This window comes from Hyaena hyaena, unplaced genomic scaffold (genome assembly GCF_003009895.1).
Source record: "Hyaena hyaena isolate Hyena2069 unplaced genomic scaffold, ASM300989v1 scaffold_443, whole genome shotgun sequence".
NCBI lineage: Eukaryota > Metazoa > Chordata > Mammalia > Carnivora > Hyaenidae > Hyaena > Hyaena hyaena.
The window spans coordinates 1,361,334-1,377,908 of record NW_024081075.1 but is presented as its reverse complement, the minus strand read 5'-3'; the positions used below and the strand labels follow the sequence as shown (position 1 = coordinate 1,377,908).

Here is a 16,575-nt window from a genome sequence, read left to right as displayed (position 1 = left end):
AAAAAAAAAAAAAAAAGGAATCGAGACCCTGCATCCTTCACGAAAGTCAAGTAAAACAAATGGTCCAGACCTAAATGTCAAATGCAAAGCTATAAAGCCCCCGAAAACTAACACAGGAGAAAACCTAGATGCCCTTGGGCACAGTGTTACTATGCCAAAGGCATGCTCCACCAGGACCCATGAAAGAAATCACTGTTAAGTTGGACTTAATAAAAATTTAAAAATCTCTGTCCTGTGAAAGACAAAGTCAAGAGAATGACTGGAAGAAAACATTTGCAAAAGCACATCTCATAAAAGATAAGTCTCAAAAATATACAGAGAATTTGTAAACACTAAGAAAGCAAACCACCTGATTAAAAAGTGGACTGAGGACTTTAACAGACCAAAGAAGAGATACAGATGGCGAAGGAGCGTATGAAAAGATGCTCCGTACATCAGTCATCAGGGAAATGCAAATTAAAACAAGGAGAGACCCTTACCCGCCATGAGAAGAGCTGAAATTCACAGCACCAACACCACCAAGTGCCGGGACGATGCGGGGGAACGGAGCTCCGGCGGTGCTGGGGGAACACCAACGGTACGGGCACTTTGGAGGAGAGTCTGACAGCCTCTTATATAACTGATCATGCTCTCACCATAGGACCCAGTCATCGCGCTTCAAGGAGTTGAAACCTTATGTCCACACAAAATCCTGCACACAGATGTTTATACCAGCTTTCTTCCTAACTGCCAAAACTTCGAAGCAACTCAGGTGTCCTTGGGTAGATGAACAAACAAACTGTGGTCCATCCAGACAATGGAGTATTAGCCATCACTAAAAACAAAAGAGCTACCGAGCCATGAAATGACATCTTCATGCCCAGAGTGCACCATAATGGGAATCAGAGGCTCTGGGTGACGGTGCGTCAACATCGGTTCGTCGGTTGTAACAGAGGCACCACTCTGGTGGGGGCCCTGGCAGTCAGGGAGGCTATTCGTGTTTGCAGGCAGGGGGTGTTATAGGAGAAAACTCTTTGTACCTTCCTCTCAATTTGCTATGAACCTGAAACTGCTCTTAAAAAAAAAAATTAAACCTTAATTTAAAACATTTTTCTTCATAGTAGAAAAAGTAGAATGGGTGGCCTGGGTTCAACTGTCCTGTTGCAGCGACTCTGGTGGCCAAGCCCTCAATCATAAGTTCCCTCTGACTTCAAGCACAGGAGGCTCTACTTTCTAGACCAGGTCAAGCTCCCTCTCAGTTCCTGTTTTCTTGGACATGGAACCTTCTCTTTTTTCCCATAAACTCCTTGGGAATCCCAGAAAAATGAACTCAATGCTAACAAAGCTTGCCTGAGAATCCCACCCCAGTTCTACCACAGCTGCCCCACCCGGATGCGCGCACGCACCCCTGCTCAGTCCTGCCCAACTCCCCAGAGCCTCAGCTCCTCCTCCCCTCCTTTCTCCCCGAGGGTCAACAACAGGGTGGTTGAGTTTTACATTTATTTCAGCTCCACACCCTCCACCGGACCAGAGAACACGCAAGCGCGGAAGCATATGAGAAAGCCTCATGAAATCCACACATCCTGCCCATTACACTCTCCCCTACAGAGAAAACACTCTCCCAAATACAAATGTATCTTCATCACATCCACCCCAGCCCATCTGTGGTTTCTCAGCCAGCTAGAAAGGATTTCTTTGTGTTTTTTCTTTTTCCTTTTCTCCCCAGCTTTCTAAAGGCATTAAAATTGGAAAACTTAGGTTATATTTTAGGAACTTCTCTTAAAATCTTCAACAGAACTTCATCATCACGAGGATAACAGAATGTATCATTAGAAACATTTGGTAGGTGGTGTTAAAAAGACTGGAAGGTAGGCAGGTAGGTAAGTAGGTGTTACGAGGTTTGGCTTTAGGGATCTGCTGTTTTTCAGCAGTTTGGGCCAAATGGAGATGGAAAAGAAAGAGGGAATGGACATGAGCCTTCAAGCTACCTCTTCAAAGCAAGGTCACAAAAATTAGAATATGCCTCCACATAACTCCTACTGCCACCCATAGTTTGTTGGGGTTTTTTTGTTTGTTTGTTTGTTTGTTTTTTAGTTTTATTTCTTTATTTTGAGAGAGAGCACACGTGGGGAAGGGGCAGAGAGAGACAGGGAGAAAAAGAGAATCCCAAGCAGGCTCCACACCACCAACACAAAGCCCGATGCAGGGCTCGAACCCACGAACCACGAGGCCATGACCTGAGCCAAAGTCAGATGCCTAACCGACTGGGCCACCCAGATGCTACCTGTACTTTAAAAGGGCTTCCTGTATAACAAGACATTAACAGATACTTTAGATAAATACCAAAACACAAACTGCATTCTCTTACTTCTAGGTACATGAGAAGAAGACTCTAGAAAACTCAACTGTGTCCCATGCAGCCAAAGTACACCAAAATACACTTGAGTGGTAGAGGGGCAGCAGAGCTGGGACTCAAGTCAAGTGAAGTTAACCAGAACACCCTTCTAGGGGGCGGAGATTCTTCAACTAGGTAAATTTTAACCTGGAACTTGTTAGAAATGCACATTATGAGGCCCCACTCGGAACCTACTGGAGCAGAAACTGGGGGTGGAGCCCTCCCGGTGATTCTGATGCCAGCTCAGCTTGAATACCATGGAGCCAAAAAGAATGCCCACCTTTCCATGTATCCTTCCCCCTTCCATCTCAGCCGACTGTCCGGCAGGGCTCAGCTTCCCTTATGGAAAGTCATCACCACCAAAGCCTCCCACCATTACTAAAAGGAGCGGGGCAGTTTATCCACATGCGACCCACTGCTGACGGTTCACAGGGTACACTGAGCTTCGATGCAACTGACAACTCTACTCAAGCCCTCCTCTTCCTCAGAAAAACATGGCCCCAACTGGATCCTCACTTGTACTTGAACATTTTAAAAACAACCTCAGGAAACAGCGCTGTGTGTGTTAAGACCGGGGCAAAAAGACCATCTATTCAAATTTCAGCTCTAGCATCAGACAGGTACTGAAGCTTGGGAGGACGTACCAAAGAAGAACCTTGAGGGTACCGACTCCACCAAGTCCAGGGACGTGGAAAATCCCTAAGCTGTTGGGGGGGGGTGATGAAAATGTTCCAGAACCACATGGTGAGGACAGCTGCACAACTGTGTACCTACTATACTAAAACCCTCTGAATCGGGCACATAGGTGGCTCAGTCGGTTAAGTGTCCAGCTCTTGATTTTGCCTCAGGTCATGATCTCAGGGGTTTGTGAGATCGAGCCCCTCGTAGGGCCCCACGCTGACAGCACAGAGCCTGCCTGGGATTCTCTCTCTCCCTCTCTCTGCCCCTCCCCAACCTGCGTGCGGGCACACGTGCATCCATTCTCCCTCTCTCTCAAAATAAATAAATAAAGACATTTTTAAAAATAAATTAAAAAAATAAAAGCCACTGACCCATCCTTTAAAAACAAAGGATGACTAACAGTAAAAGAAAGAAACACACACCCCAGCTGGACCCAAGCCTGCCTTGAATGTCCTCCATCCCGAACAACTCTAAAAGCAACAGCAAATTAGCCTCCAAAACCGGAGAAGTGGGCTTAAAACATACCCTCGAAGGTGACTGAGCACATTCATGAAGACTCCAGAGACGTCAAACAGTGGCTCACCCAGTGCTCGGCTGACAGGTGGCAAGCCAAGAAGAGACAGAACCAGTCCCTGACTGCCAGCTCTGTATCCTTTTCAAGGTATCAGTGGTCCATGAGTTCACTATGCAAGTTTTCATTTCACGCCTTAATTTAATATACCCTGAAAAAAATAAAACCTAAAAACCAATTTTTCTACCGCAACAGATCCACTGCTCAAGTTCGTGGTCTGTGATTAACAACCGCCTGGGTAGCCATTTAAGTTGCTCGCAGGCTAATGAGAAAAAGCAGAAGCGAACTTCAGACTAAATCATATATTTGTACCAAGGCCTAACAAGAGACTTCTAGAAATGCTTGCTGAGCAAAAATCAGTTTCTAAATAGATAGTTCAACGGAGAGGGGTGGGATCGTGCAGGGCACAGGACAGTGCCGCATGCCAAGTTCAAAAGACCCTGCCTGAGAACACTTGCTCTTATATTCATGCTCCAAGAGACTATTTGGTTTTGGTCAAACATGGTCTATCGCATTTAACTGATGTTGTTAAAATAAATTTTATTAATTCTATAGTCTTTTTATGTAATATGTATAGTTGAGTTTTATATCTGCGTAAGACTCCAAGAGTTCAGAAATATATACTGAGTTTTTTGTGTCTTTACACATTTCATTCATTCAACAAATATTTACTGTAAACGGACTATGAGCCAAGTGTTCTTCTAAATGCTACATTTTGAAATAATATTTATAATAAAAACCATTTGGGCCAAAACCAAGGTAGGTCTGCAAGAATTTCCTTCCTTTAAAGAAAATTTTCTTTCACATCGTATCCAAATATTATAGACATTACTCTTACTCTCTGCATGGGAGATCTGCTTCTCCCGCCGTTCCTCAGAGCCCAACCCACCTGCTTTGACCTCTCCTCATCTGTCGTGCCCCACGGATGTGGAAGGACATCTGTCCCCAGCATTTCAGTGCCTCCAATCTCCCTCTGCTAAACAGACAGGTGCTCCTTTGGATTTTGGTATCCAAGTATCTCACCTTATACTACTAGGCTAAACAGAGGAATTATAGTTAGCCCAACTGCTACAAAATTGTCACATTTAATTTGACATGTCATGCCATACATTGTATTCAAAAACCAATTGGCTTCTCTTTTAAAACTTCGCTCTCTGTGGTGGTCACATCTGCACTTTCGTATCTGCAACTTAACCAGGAGGGCACTGCCTGGCCTCAGGGAAGAACTGAGACCATTCAAACTGTTCTCACTGCTGCACTGCCTGCCCAAAGCTAAACAAAAGAAAGGCCAAGCTCAGGGTTAACTAACCTTCTGAGTCACTGACCAATACCTCACTCATTTTCCTAACCCTAACACTTTTCCACTGAGCTCCCATCATGGAAGTCTGAAGTGGGGTCAATGATCCCCCCCCAAAATGTGGGTCTATAGTTGAAGAAAATAACAGATAAATTCACTAGAAAAACCAACCATTGCAAAAATTCCAGCCCTAAATGTACGATTCCATAAGGCATACAAAAGAAAAATTAAAAATACAAAAAACACTCAAGAATAGATGCAAACACACACAAAAAAAAAATGAGTAAAGGAATTTTGAAAAGGTGGCTTCTAATGAAAACAAAACAACTAAAATGAAGTATAAGGTCATAAACCTCAGTCTTAAAGTCCATTTTCCTTACCTGAATATAAAAAATTAAAGGAAACAAAAATATTCAAGACTTAAAAGGGTAATTCTCTCTCCATAAAGGGACCCTTCTGGTTCTCTGGCATCACTTAGATTGCACCAGTCTGTAGCCATACCCCCTCTCCAAAGACATTTTACCAGTTAAAAAGATGCATTTTATATGAAGATCTCTGAAACTACCATCAACTAAAAACCTCTGATGCAACTTTCCTTAAGATCAGTACAAACTCGAACTCTACTCTGCTTACTCTAGAGAAACTCTGCACTAGAGGAAAAACAAAAGAAAGAGCATTAATAGTTCAAAAATAGTAGCAAGCCAAAGTGGTTTGAACATCTAAGGAGAACATTCTCATTAGAAAAGGTTTGTTGGTGTGGCATTAGTTTGGCTTTGGAAGAATGCCATCTGAAATCCAGATCCAGTGACAGGGGGGAATGCAGTAGTTATATTTTAAGTCAAACAGCTAATTAATGACTAAACAAAAGAAATTTCAGTCTGGACAACATACACAGAGTGCTAATATGTGTAATTACGAACAGTCATTTGGGCAATCAGAAAGTTGCATTAGCATAATTATTTCTGGCTCTGGGCCTTAAAAATATTAACTTAAAATGTAGAAGCCTTATAATTGTGCACCTAATGAAGATGTGAATACCAAACTGATTATGAAATAAGAGCTGGTTCTTTAACAAATTTGCTGTTTAAAAGCATTCCTTCTCTCCTGCCCTGGATATATTTGAAAAAAAAAAAAAAAAAAAAAAATCAAGCCTAACCCTCATGTTACACACAGATTCAAAATTTCTACTTCTAATACGTTTTGCCATTATCCAGAGCCTACCTTTTAAGAATCAAAACTACTTCCCTAAGAAATGAGTGCTACTTAAAAAAAAAAAAAAAATCATACAAATATACATTATTATACTTGGAGATGTAAGTAACTAGAGGATCCAAACAATTCTAGAAAACAAAAGGATGAGAAGTCACTAAACAGCTTACAAGATTTTGACGAAGTCTATTTGAAATTATTCTTTGGGACAAAACTGTAGAGAGAGAGAACGGGCTCCAAAATCAAGCTACAAGGTTCAACTCCCAAGTCTACTACTCTTGGGCACGTTATTTAACATCTCTGTGGCTCAAATCTCCTCATCGATACCATAAAGATAGTCACATAACCTGCCTCACAGGACGAATTCAAGGAGTAAATGTGATTCTTCACATCAAGGACCCACGAGCGCCTCACAAAGGATAGATGCTCGGTCAATGCTGCCACCATAATTACTGCCGCCGCCATAATTACTGCCGCCACCACCACCATCACCCCTCCTCTGTCACCTGCAAGGACCTGAGCAAAGGGTGTGTGAGGCTGAGAAGCACAATCCAAAATTGATCTGTTTTTAGACACAAGCTTTATTTGCAATTGCAAGTAACGTTCAGGAAGGGCAGGAGATGTTACCTATTCCATTGCGGTAAGAAAGGTTAAAGGAGCTTAGCTGGGCCCTAAGACCTCCTATCTTCTGGTAGTCTTCCTTTTTAATGGCTTTCAGCTTCACAAATCTTTCCATATGAACCCACAAGCCGAATCCTATGTTAACTCTTTTTAATCCAAAAGTAAACTACAGAATGGATTTGCCAAGTACACTAATGTGTTTAAGAGGTATGGGTCTTTGATTAAAAGCCAGACAACACACAACAGAATGAACCTTCCTCCGAATTAGTAAATATACAAGGAATTAAGCTCAGACAGAGACAGGCCCTAGCAAGTGCGCTATCTTGACCAAATTAGTTAGCCACTTTTTACCAATATACCCTCATCAGTAAAAGGAAATACTGCCTATCTTATAATGTTATTATAAGGCTTAGAAATAATTACACACAGTGCCCAGCCACCAGCATGGAACCCGGGCTCGATAAACGGCAACATCTGAATGAACACAACCTCACTCCCTCTCACGACAAATATGCAGAAGTTGGGTTTTCTCAAATGATCACAAATACTGCAACAGGGGTGTGAGTAAAGGAATTTCTCCAAAGTACGGAGGAGTCCCAGCATGCGCAGGACGTGCACTGCACCCAGCAGAGCGGGCACGGGCGACGGGGACACCTCCCACAGGCAACTCCGGCCACCAGGCTGCCATGCAAACATGGGCAGAGCAGAGACCTGGAAAAGGAGGATCGGCCATGCTCCCCGCCGCTCTCCCTTCCTCCCACCTCTCCCAGTGGGGGCGCCTCGTTCCAAGCAAGGGGGATCTCAAGTAGTTTTTGGACAACACTGCTCCTAAATACAAGACGACTTCTTCACCGGGGCCTCCGGCAGAACACTGCGACCTAATCCAACCCCAGAGGGAAGCAGGCCCTGGCTAAGGGCAGGAGGACTACACTCCACGAGCAATTCAAGAGGCCCTACGAGCAAGTCTGACTACGCGCGCCTCTGCCCTACACAGGGCCTGATGCCCCAATGAGAGTCAAGTGCACACAGCACGCCTCGGTGGGGTTCGGTGTCAGTGTGCGGGCCGGCAGGCTGAAGAACGCGGGGAAGTGCCAGGCCCCGGCTGGATCAAAGGAGTAGGCACTTTAACAGAAGTACTGACTGTTTTGTTCCAATCAGCCAAGCCAGTTAAAAAGAAAAAGAAAAAAAAAAAAAGCCAGGTTACCATCGGCACATAACACTGCAGAGTGAAGGACTCCTGAGTCCAGCTGTCACTCCAAGATTCCCGTTTTTCCTAAAGCCAAAAATAAACAAGAAAGAAAGCCAATGTCCTCTGCATTGAAATGAAATATGGGCCAGCCTTTAAAGTCCGTTCTCTCGTAAGAGTGTTTGTCAGGGTGGGACTGGCAAAGACCTGAGAGAACAGGTCGGGAGGGAAGAGGGTGCGCGCCTCGACCCCCGCAGGCTGAGCCACCCCTGCTGCCTCCAGCCAGCCCTACGAACACGCTGTGTTCACGGGCGTTTTTGGCAGCAGAGACAGCGTCCACGAACCAGCCGTGTGTCTCAGAGACCCCAGGCGTCTGTTTCACCAGAGAGGGGATGGCGGTCTCCCCCCTGGACGCAGACTCTCACGACACTGTGGTCTCCGAGAAGCCATGTAGGCCGGGGTCCCAGGAGAAAGTACAGAAGAGCTCCGTGTCTTCTTTTTAATCTCATCCTCCATAAAAATTCTTTGTCAGGTGTTTTATACTGGATCTGCAGTAAGGGTCAAGTGGAAGGTGTCAACCCTTGGAGGTGAACAGACGTGAAAGGCGAAGGCCTGTGCACCGATCCAGGCCACCAAGTGAGCTTCGGCTACTGGGACTCCAGCTTCAGAAGACCCTTAAGACCACGAATTTGAATTAAGCACTGGCTGGTTTTGAATACGGTTTCAACTCATAATTAAAAATAAATTGCCAATTTCATGTAAAACATAATATTGAAAAAAATACATACCGATTACATGTTTTTGTTTCATTTAGAAAATAAACTGGAGCTAATGTATAATAGTATGGTAGCAGATCCATGTTGCAGGCAAAACTAGGAAACATACTGAGGTTTTAAATAATTCATGACCTAGTTATGACCTACTGAACGGTTCCCAAATCATACTATTTTGTTTAGAGAGAAATGATCTATGATTAAGACTAATTTTCAGCATATTCACTTTGTTTTCACGTTTACAAAAGTTAATCAATGACTGATTAAAACAACAGGCCTCTCAACTAGTTAATGTTTGTCAAGGTGAAAGCATTCTGTCTAAGGGGGAAATGTAATTTATGCAAATAATCAAAATATACATACCTCAAAAGAAAGTTAAATCAGTTGAGACAAGGTAACAAAGGTACGAGGGTCTAGTGTGTATTTAAATCTGAAAACTGGAGTAAGTAGAGATATCTCACCCACAGAACCTCTTAAAACTCAGAACAAAAGCACTTGAGGTCAAGAAGTTAGAGCAAAATAATCTTGCAAAAATAAGGTAAACAGGCAGCACTGTCTTCTTATGTCTCTTAACAAAACTGAGAGCCCAGTGCAGAGGGAGTTGTATTTAACTTGACTTGGAAGTGAATATTGAACCAGCAACACAAACTGAGTTAGATCAACGCTGGAAAGCCAGTAATCACAGCCATCTGAATTAAAGGAGTAGAATTCCCAGACTGACGGACACATACCCATTTCTCATCCAGCCACACTAAATGGGTACCACCCTAAATTGAAACACTCAGATTTCAAAACAGATGACAAAGAAAGATGACAAAGGGGTCCATCCCTAATATCAAGACCCCCCCAGACGAAGATTTACCAAAAAAAAAAAAAAGAAAGAAAAGCAAAAAGAAAAAAGAAACAGTCACCCTCCAGGAAGATCCTCTCATTCTCCTTTACCAAATCTTCTAATCAGATGCCGAGTACACAATCTACCGTACAGCCTCTGTTCTTAATAAAAACTCCTATCATTAAGGTAAACCCACTAGGTCTCCATGCAAACCCTTCATCACAGAGGACTGGGGGCTGTTTTGCTGCTAAGAAACCTGCCCTTCCCAAACGTACAGCCACGTCCCACTGTCAAGACACCGCATGTTCTGTGGACACGGGAGCTGTACCTTTATTAATTCACGACAACGTTAAGAACTAGCATTTAACTGAGATGCGGTCCGAGTTAGCCACCAAACGCAAGCCGCCAAAATGCAAGAACACACAAACACAGTAGCTCATGCTACCTCAGTAAGTCAGCGTGCACATTTTATATTTGTCAACACAAGCCAAGCAGATTAGAGAAACATGTTCCAGAAACATGCTGGTTTCTGTTAAACCCAGATTAAATACTCTTCTCATTTACAACTTCCTAGTTCAGTATTTTGATCTTAAAGCTAATAAAAAGTAGTACTGTGCAAAATGACCTAACAATTTTGCCCTTAAAATAATTACACCCCTAAAAATAGAAATTTATCTACCTCATTAGTGTTCCAACGGTGCCTCTCTTTGGGTAAACTTGAACATTTCGGCAGACATTCAAGCAGCTTTTTCGGTAAAAAGATTTTTACATGACTACTATTGCTGTTCCCATGATCATCTATAAAGAAGAAAACAATAGATTCAGAGAAAATAATAGAGATAATCTCCTTTTAAGTATACTGGCAAGGTCAGAAACGGCAGCTTAGTTTGGTCACTGTGAGACCAAGAGCACCGCCCCTCCTGGTTAACATCGCTCATTTACACACTGATCAGATAGGTGGCAGCAGGAATCTGGTCAAGAGGCTCTAAAATAAGATGGAGCCTTTGCTCCGTGACAAGCGAATGAACAGGGAATATCCCAGCAGCTGCCCATAACCAGAACATTACTTTTAAAGGTTCTCCCACCAGGTTTCCATGAAGTACAGCCAAATTGCAAAAAGGACTTAACCTCACAAAAACCCTGAAAACTTCTAATAACCAGTTGAAAAAGTTTTCAGTTTTTTAGGGAAGAGGAATTAGAATCAAATGACTATTTTATTCATAAACTAATACTGCTGCATCCCCTAGAATACAAATGAGACTTATCCTTTCAAAAGCAAATTACAAATCTTATCAATATAAAGAATCTTAAGCTACAGTTGGCTAAATACAGAGGCTGGTCCTTCTGGCCTAAATCTAAAAACATATCATTTTAATTAACTTGATTTACATATACATATCTATTTCATTAATGTCTTTCATCAAAATGTAACTTTTCAGAATCAGTGAGAAAAAAGTTCATTACTTTCAGACAAGATGATGTGTCTGACTATCTGATAATCAGTCTCCCGGATACTTTATAGAAGAGACCATTTCATTCACTCATTCATACATAGATCATTTCTTGTTTCATCCCCATAACAAAGTCTCTTCGCCTGGCTCAAAATTTCTTGCCCGTTTTGGCACATTTAGGTCAAAGTTTCAAATTACCCGGTCCAACTTTTTGGTTTGGTTTGGTTTGGTTTTTATTAATGCAAAATGGAAGCCCCAATATCCAAAGAGTGCAATGCATAACCAGGTACTAGGAGCAATACATTAAAATACTAAAGACTGAATTTGCTCCAGAAAGTCATGGTTAAAATAACTTATTCTGATATGAAAAGGTATAAACTGAACTCCAAATCAAGAGTCCAGAATTCTGACCCAGTTCTGCTACTTTCTAATTGTGTGACCTTGGGTAAGTTACTTAATATCATCGGTTTTCTAAATGAAGGAGAATTAAGTAAACTCCAGTTCTCCTCCAGGCATAAATCCCTGTGAAATTTACTGTCATTCAATAAATTTAAATGCCTTACAATTAAAGAACCTTATATAGGCATACAGGAATTTGTTAAAAATATTAAAAGTGAAATACAACAGTGTATTTTTCCAGTCATTTCCTGTCATTTTATTTAGCATAGCCTATTTTTTGAACATGTGAAAAAAATAAAAGAATAAAAAACTCTCTATAGTCACAATAAAATCCTCTCCAAACATTTGTCATCTGATTAACACACTTCTTCTCAAGGAAAAGATCTCAACAGAAAAATACTGGGCACAGAAAAAATTTGAAAAAATTTACGGCATCATATGGAAATATTTTAAAGGAGGAACTTAAGAGAATTTTAGCGTACTAAATCTTTCTTGGTCCATGAACTACACAACCAATTGAATTATAAGGCCCAAACCTCTATTTCTATAAGCAGTATAAAAACTTGAAAAACTTGAAAACTGACTGCTTTTAAGAATCCAAAATTTTAATGGCAAAATAAAATTAAACTCTTAAAAAAATCTTGCTATGAAATCCGAAAATGAAGGTTCAACTAAGATAATGTTCATAGAAAGTTCTGGATTAATTACGCACTATAAACTGGTGTGATGCTATGCGCTTACGCGTGCTCCCTGCACTTCATCCTCCCGAGGGAGGCACCATGGGCCATAAAACTTTAAAGCGCAGAATACCAAATCACAGGAGCCTTCGCCTCCCTTCTCTCTTCCTCTAAAGTGGTTTCATTCTCATTTTCTAAAAAAATCTCCCATGATGTGTACCATTCTGAAAGCAGAAGGGAAATTCTAAAATCTATTCTCAATTCAAATAGTCCCCCATTTACCGGATGTCTTTTCTGGAAACAGCGCTACACTCGGTGCTCGATCAGCTGGCTCACTGTGAATTGTACAGGACTAGTCATATCTCTGAGCAAACTATTATTTAAAGGAGAATTCTGGACAATAACGAGCATCGTATTAAACCCCGGCTTCTAGTTTTATGTTTGTGATCACGCCTGATGTTAATTATCTACTCTTTTAAGCCTCCTTGAGGGACCCAGCTGTCCTGTGAGTATAAAACATGCTTGTGTGTATGTGCACCCCTACCTGTGTGTACCTATGTGTACATACACATGTGTACGTATACACATGTGTATGTGTGCATGCACGTGGGGTGAGAGAAAAGAGATACTCTTCTCAACAGCACAACTAACTGCCACAGAAAACGCTTCTGTCTTCCACTCTGATACCAAATCAGGCAGCGGTGAATCGGCCCAAAGGCTTTTAAAGAGGCAAAGGAGAATGGCTGTGTAAGCACTGTCTCCATCACAATTCCAAATATAGCATTTTATGGGGATGTGCAGCCATGGGTTCAAAAGGAAGAGGAGTATGACAGGCCAATGGGTTCCCCTTAATCAGTTTTTAAACTGTGCTATTTCCAGAATTTTAGGTTCATGCTGAATATAAATTGGATGTTTTTTAGAAACATAACAATGGGTAAATTTTCCCACTGTGCATTATGAAGATGGCAATTTTAATACGGGTAAAGAATACTAGAACTCAAATAGGCAGAATCTTAAAACTCGTATTTCCAAATTTCAGTTTTCCCAGTTACGGTATGATAAAGAGTAACTGCTTTTACCCTGGAAAAGAACTGCTCACGTGGCTATACAGTACAACTGTGTTTTTTAATTAAAAGCTGCTTTTTAATGTTTTGGGAAGGACTATAAATGATACAATAATTAGATAAATACATGTGCCAGTTTTTAAATCTCCATCTCAGTACTAAGATTGTAACAGGATCTTGAGTTAACAGTAAAAGTAAGGTATATACTGGTCTCAGCTCCATCTCAGCATTTAATCCAAATCGTTAAACTTTGACACTGCAAAATGGAAGTGTCAACCAAATAGAGTAAAACATTTCATTATCATTATCTGGCAAAATATGCGTGTATGATATATGACTTTGCAAAATAATTTTCTAACCTACTTCACAATAAAAATAACTAGTGAAGCTCTTGAAACTGACAGATGATGTGCCTGGCTGACAGCTATAATTCTAGAGAATGAACCATCTTTTCCAGACAACCTTCAAATATTTTCCAAACAATAATTTTAGAGGCACAGTATAACTAAAACTCTCTAAAATGTGCAAAAATGCTCATTCGCTTAATTAGGCAAAAAGCAGACTTCTTGTTTTCATGTTTTATTTCTAAACGCTAAAAGTCACATTACCAAATCCTTTATTTAAATCCAAAGATATCTATTTGGACTCTCTCTTTGGAACACACTATTGACTTCTGTAAGGGAAATTATATTAACTCCAACCTGGAAATGGTAACATCCATTTTATTTTGATTCGTAATTAATAAAAATTAAATAATTTTGGTGAATAATTATGAACACTGTGATTCAATCAAGTTGATCACAATTAATCTCTCAACCTCTAGGCCAAACTGTTCAAAATAAGTTGGTATAACAATATATCCAGTTGCTAAATCTTATCGGGAATATATTTGATCAACAACTTGGAATGGTGAAATTAAAAGGAAGCTCTACAATTTTTCTGTTCCGCTCTAATTATTATGTGCTTAGATTTAATTAGTAGGATAGGAACTGACTCTGGAAAACATAAGCACATATTGTTATATTCAAGTCAGCACAGTGCTCACAGCACCAAATACCACCATTACTAACCTAAGACCTTCAAATTGCTACACATCCAAAATAAATATTAATTAAGCACCAATGTGCTTAATTACGTGCCAAGCATCGGTATGGTATCTCTCTAAAAGAAATTCTCCAAAGTGAATTGAACTCAGTTGTAATTATCCAAAAGACTTTTTTAAAGTTGAAAAACTAAGGGGTTTTTATGTTTGTTTGTTTGTTTGTTTGTTTAAAGAAAACGTAACTAGTTTTGCTATTTAACAACCCCAGTCCTCTTCTTCAAGTGTGTGATCATCACATCTTACCCTTTCTTTTTTAGGTGGCCCATATTTACCCTCTCCCTGTCAATCATACTACCAAAATCTCTGGTCCAGGTTTAGGTCAACTCCTAACTTGGGTTCAAATAAACTTCTCACTATTCATTTGCATTTACATTTTCAAATTAAAAATATGCGAGCGGAGGCCGATAAAGTGGGAGCACGAGAGGTTTGCAAGCAACTGCTTCAGTTTGGGTTTGAGGGCGTTCTCTCCTGCTCCATTCCATCCCACTTCAATTTGAGCTACATGTGATCAAGTAAACTTATCTTCTACTATTTAGTCAGAAGTAAACATGCATGGGACTCTACGTCAGGCATCCAGGAAGAATTTTACATTGCGTTCTCTCATTTAATTTTCACAAATGCCCACCAGGGCATAATTACGCCCATTTTCCAGATGAAGAACCCAAGGTTCAGATTAGCTTGCCCAGGAGCTGCAGTAGTAAGTGACTCAATGTGGCTTTTCCCACAGTAGCATGCGGCTCCTACTCGGAGTCACAGGAACTGGACACTAGGATTCTACGACTGTTGTGTTAGTATCTAACACTTGCAGAGGGCTTTGATTTCCCATGTGATTAAACCCTTTGCCTTTTTGAAACCCCACAGAAGCTTCGTGAAGGGAGTATTGTTTTGCTGTCCCCAGAAGGATTAAGTAACTCATCTAAGATCACACAGCAAGTTAAAGGCAGAACCCAGGTCTCCCGAGGCCTGGTCACAGGCTATTCCCACTGCACTACCAGGATGGAATTACTCTCACTGCCAAGCCCACCCCTTCCTGTAAGTCAAAAGCTTTTCGAATCCTACCTTCTAGAGGTGGCACGGTGTTGAGAACACAGTAGGTGCTAGTTCCGCAGAATACACTTTGGGAAACGCTCTAAGGAAACAGAAAATAAAATGTAAAACTAATCTTTGAAAAAGATATATACTGGCTCTTCTGTGATATTCCTGCCAAAGATGCAAAACCTGAATCTAATCATGAGGAAACATCAGACAAATCCAAATTGAGGAACATTCCACAAAATGACTGGCCTGTAATCTTCCAGAGTGTGAAGGTCAGGAGAGTCAGAAAGGACTGAGAACTGTTCTGTATTCAAGGGGTCTGAGGAGACAATGCAGTATGGCCCAGGGTGCAGACTGGACCTTTCTCTACAAAGGTCAGTGCAGGGTCACCGGGCCCTGCTGCGGGAGTATCTGAGGATCAGAGGGTAGAACTGTCCCAGTGCTGATTTCCTGATTTTGCTCACTACATAGTGGTTACAGAGGAGAATGCGCTCATTTGCAGAAAATACATAAGCAAGTATTTGAGGATGATGAAACACATCAGCAACTTATTCTCACACAGTTCAGGGGGAAAAGAGCTCTTTGCACTACACCTGCAATTTTTCTGTAGGCTTAAGAGTGTTCCAAAATTTAAAATATACATGTGTAAAAAAAGATACAGGCTGGTAAACACATACTATGTGTATAACTTTTTCTAATAGGGACCACATGTGCTGTCCAAACAGGACACGTTTGCTAAGAAGAACCAGCGCCGTATTCGTTTTGCAGTTACAATGCAAACCATCTCCCAACAGTGAGCCCGACCCCCAACTCATCTGGAAGGCCCTAACGAGCGCCAACTAACAGTGCGGCAGGTGCAGTGAGTCAGGAGGAAGTTGGAAGCCCAGGTCTCTGATCTCAGGCTGCTTCATGTAGATAAAATTAAAGTTTTCATGGAAAAAAAAAAAAAAAACACTATACAACAGTAACTTTTTAAAAAGGAAAAAATGTCTGTGAGTCTTGCCAGTCAATTATTTCGGTCCTAAAAATATCCTTCTTCAGATGCAGTATTAAAAAAGTTTTTAGATTATTCATCCTGCATTATAAACCACATACTTATATACTTAGAAAACCAAGGACAGTTTGTAAGTTCAACAACCACCCTTAACATTTTAAATTTAAAATGTGAAAAGCTCAGTTCCCTCACCTGCCAGCTAACCTTGGGAAAGTAAACTAACGTCTGTATGACCTCATCAAAAAGGGCATTGACGGAGCCTCTCCTCTCTCACAGGGCTGCCCGGGAGACTCCCACGGGGTGATGCAT

The 16,575-nt window shown here is 41.2% G+C and overlaps 1 protein-coding gene across 1 annotated transcript in view; it reads right to left on the bottom strand.

The window, feature by feature from the left end:
* LOC120245988 (calmodulin-binding transcription activator 1-like) overlaps positions 1–16,575 on the bottom strand; it is an 84,668-nt gene that overhangs the window by 39,484 nt on the left and 28,609 nt on the right. Inside the window, exons 2-3 of the mRNA XM_039253269.1 lie at positions 15,297–15,366; positions 10,224–10,342 (exon numbers count right to left, since the gene is read on the bottom strand). Coding sequence (XP_039109200.1) covers positions 10,224–10,342; positions 15,297–15,366 — 189 coding nt within the window. The remainder of the gene's footprint in view (positions 1–10,223; positions 10,343–15,296; positions 15,367–16,575) is intronic.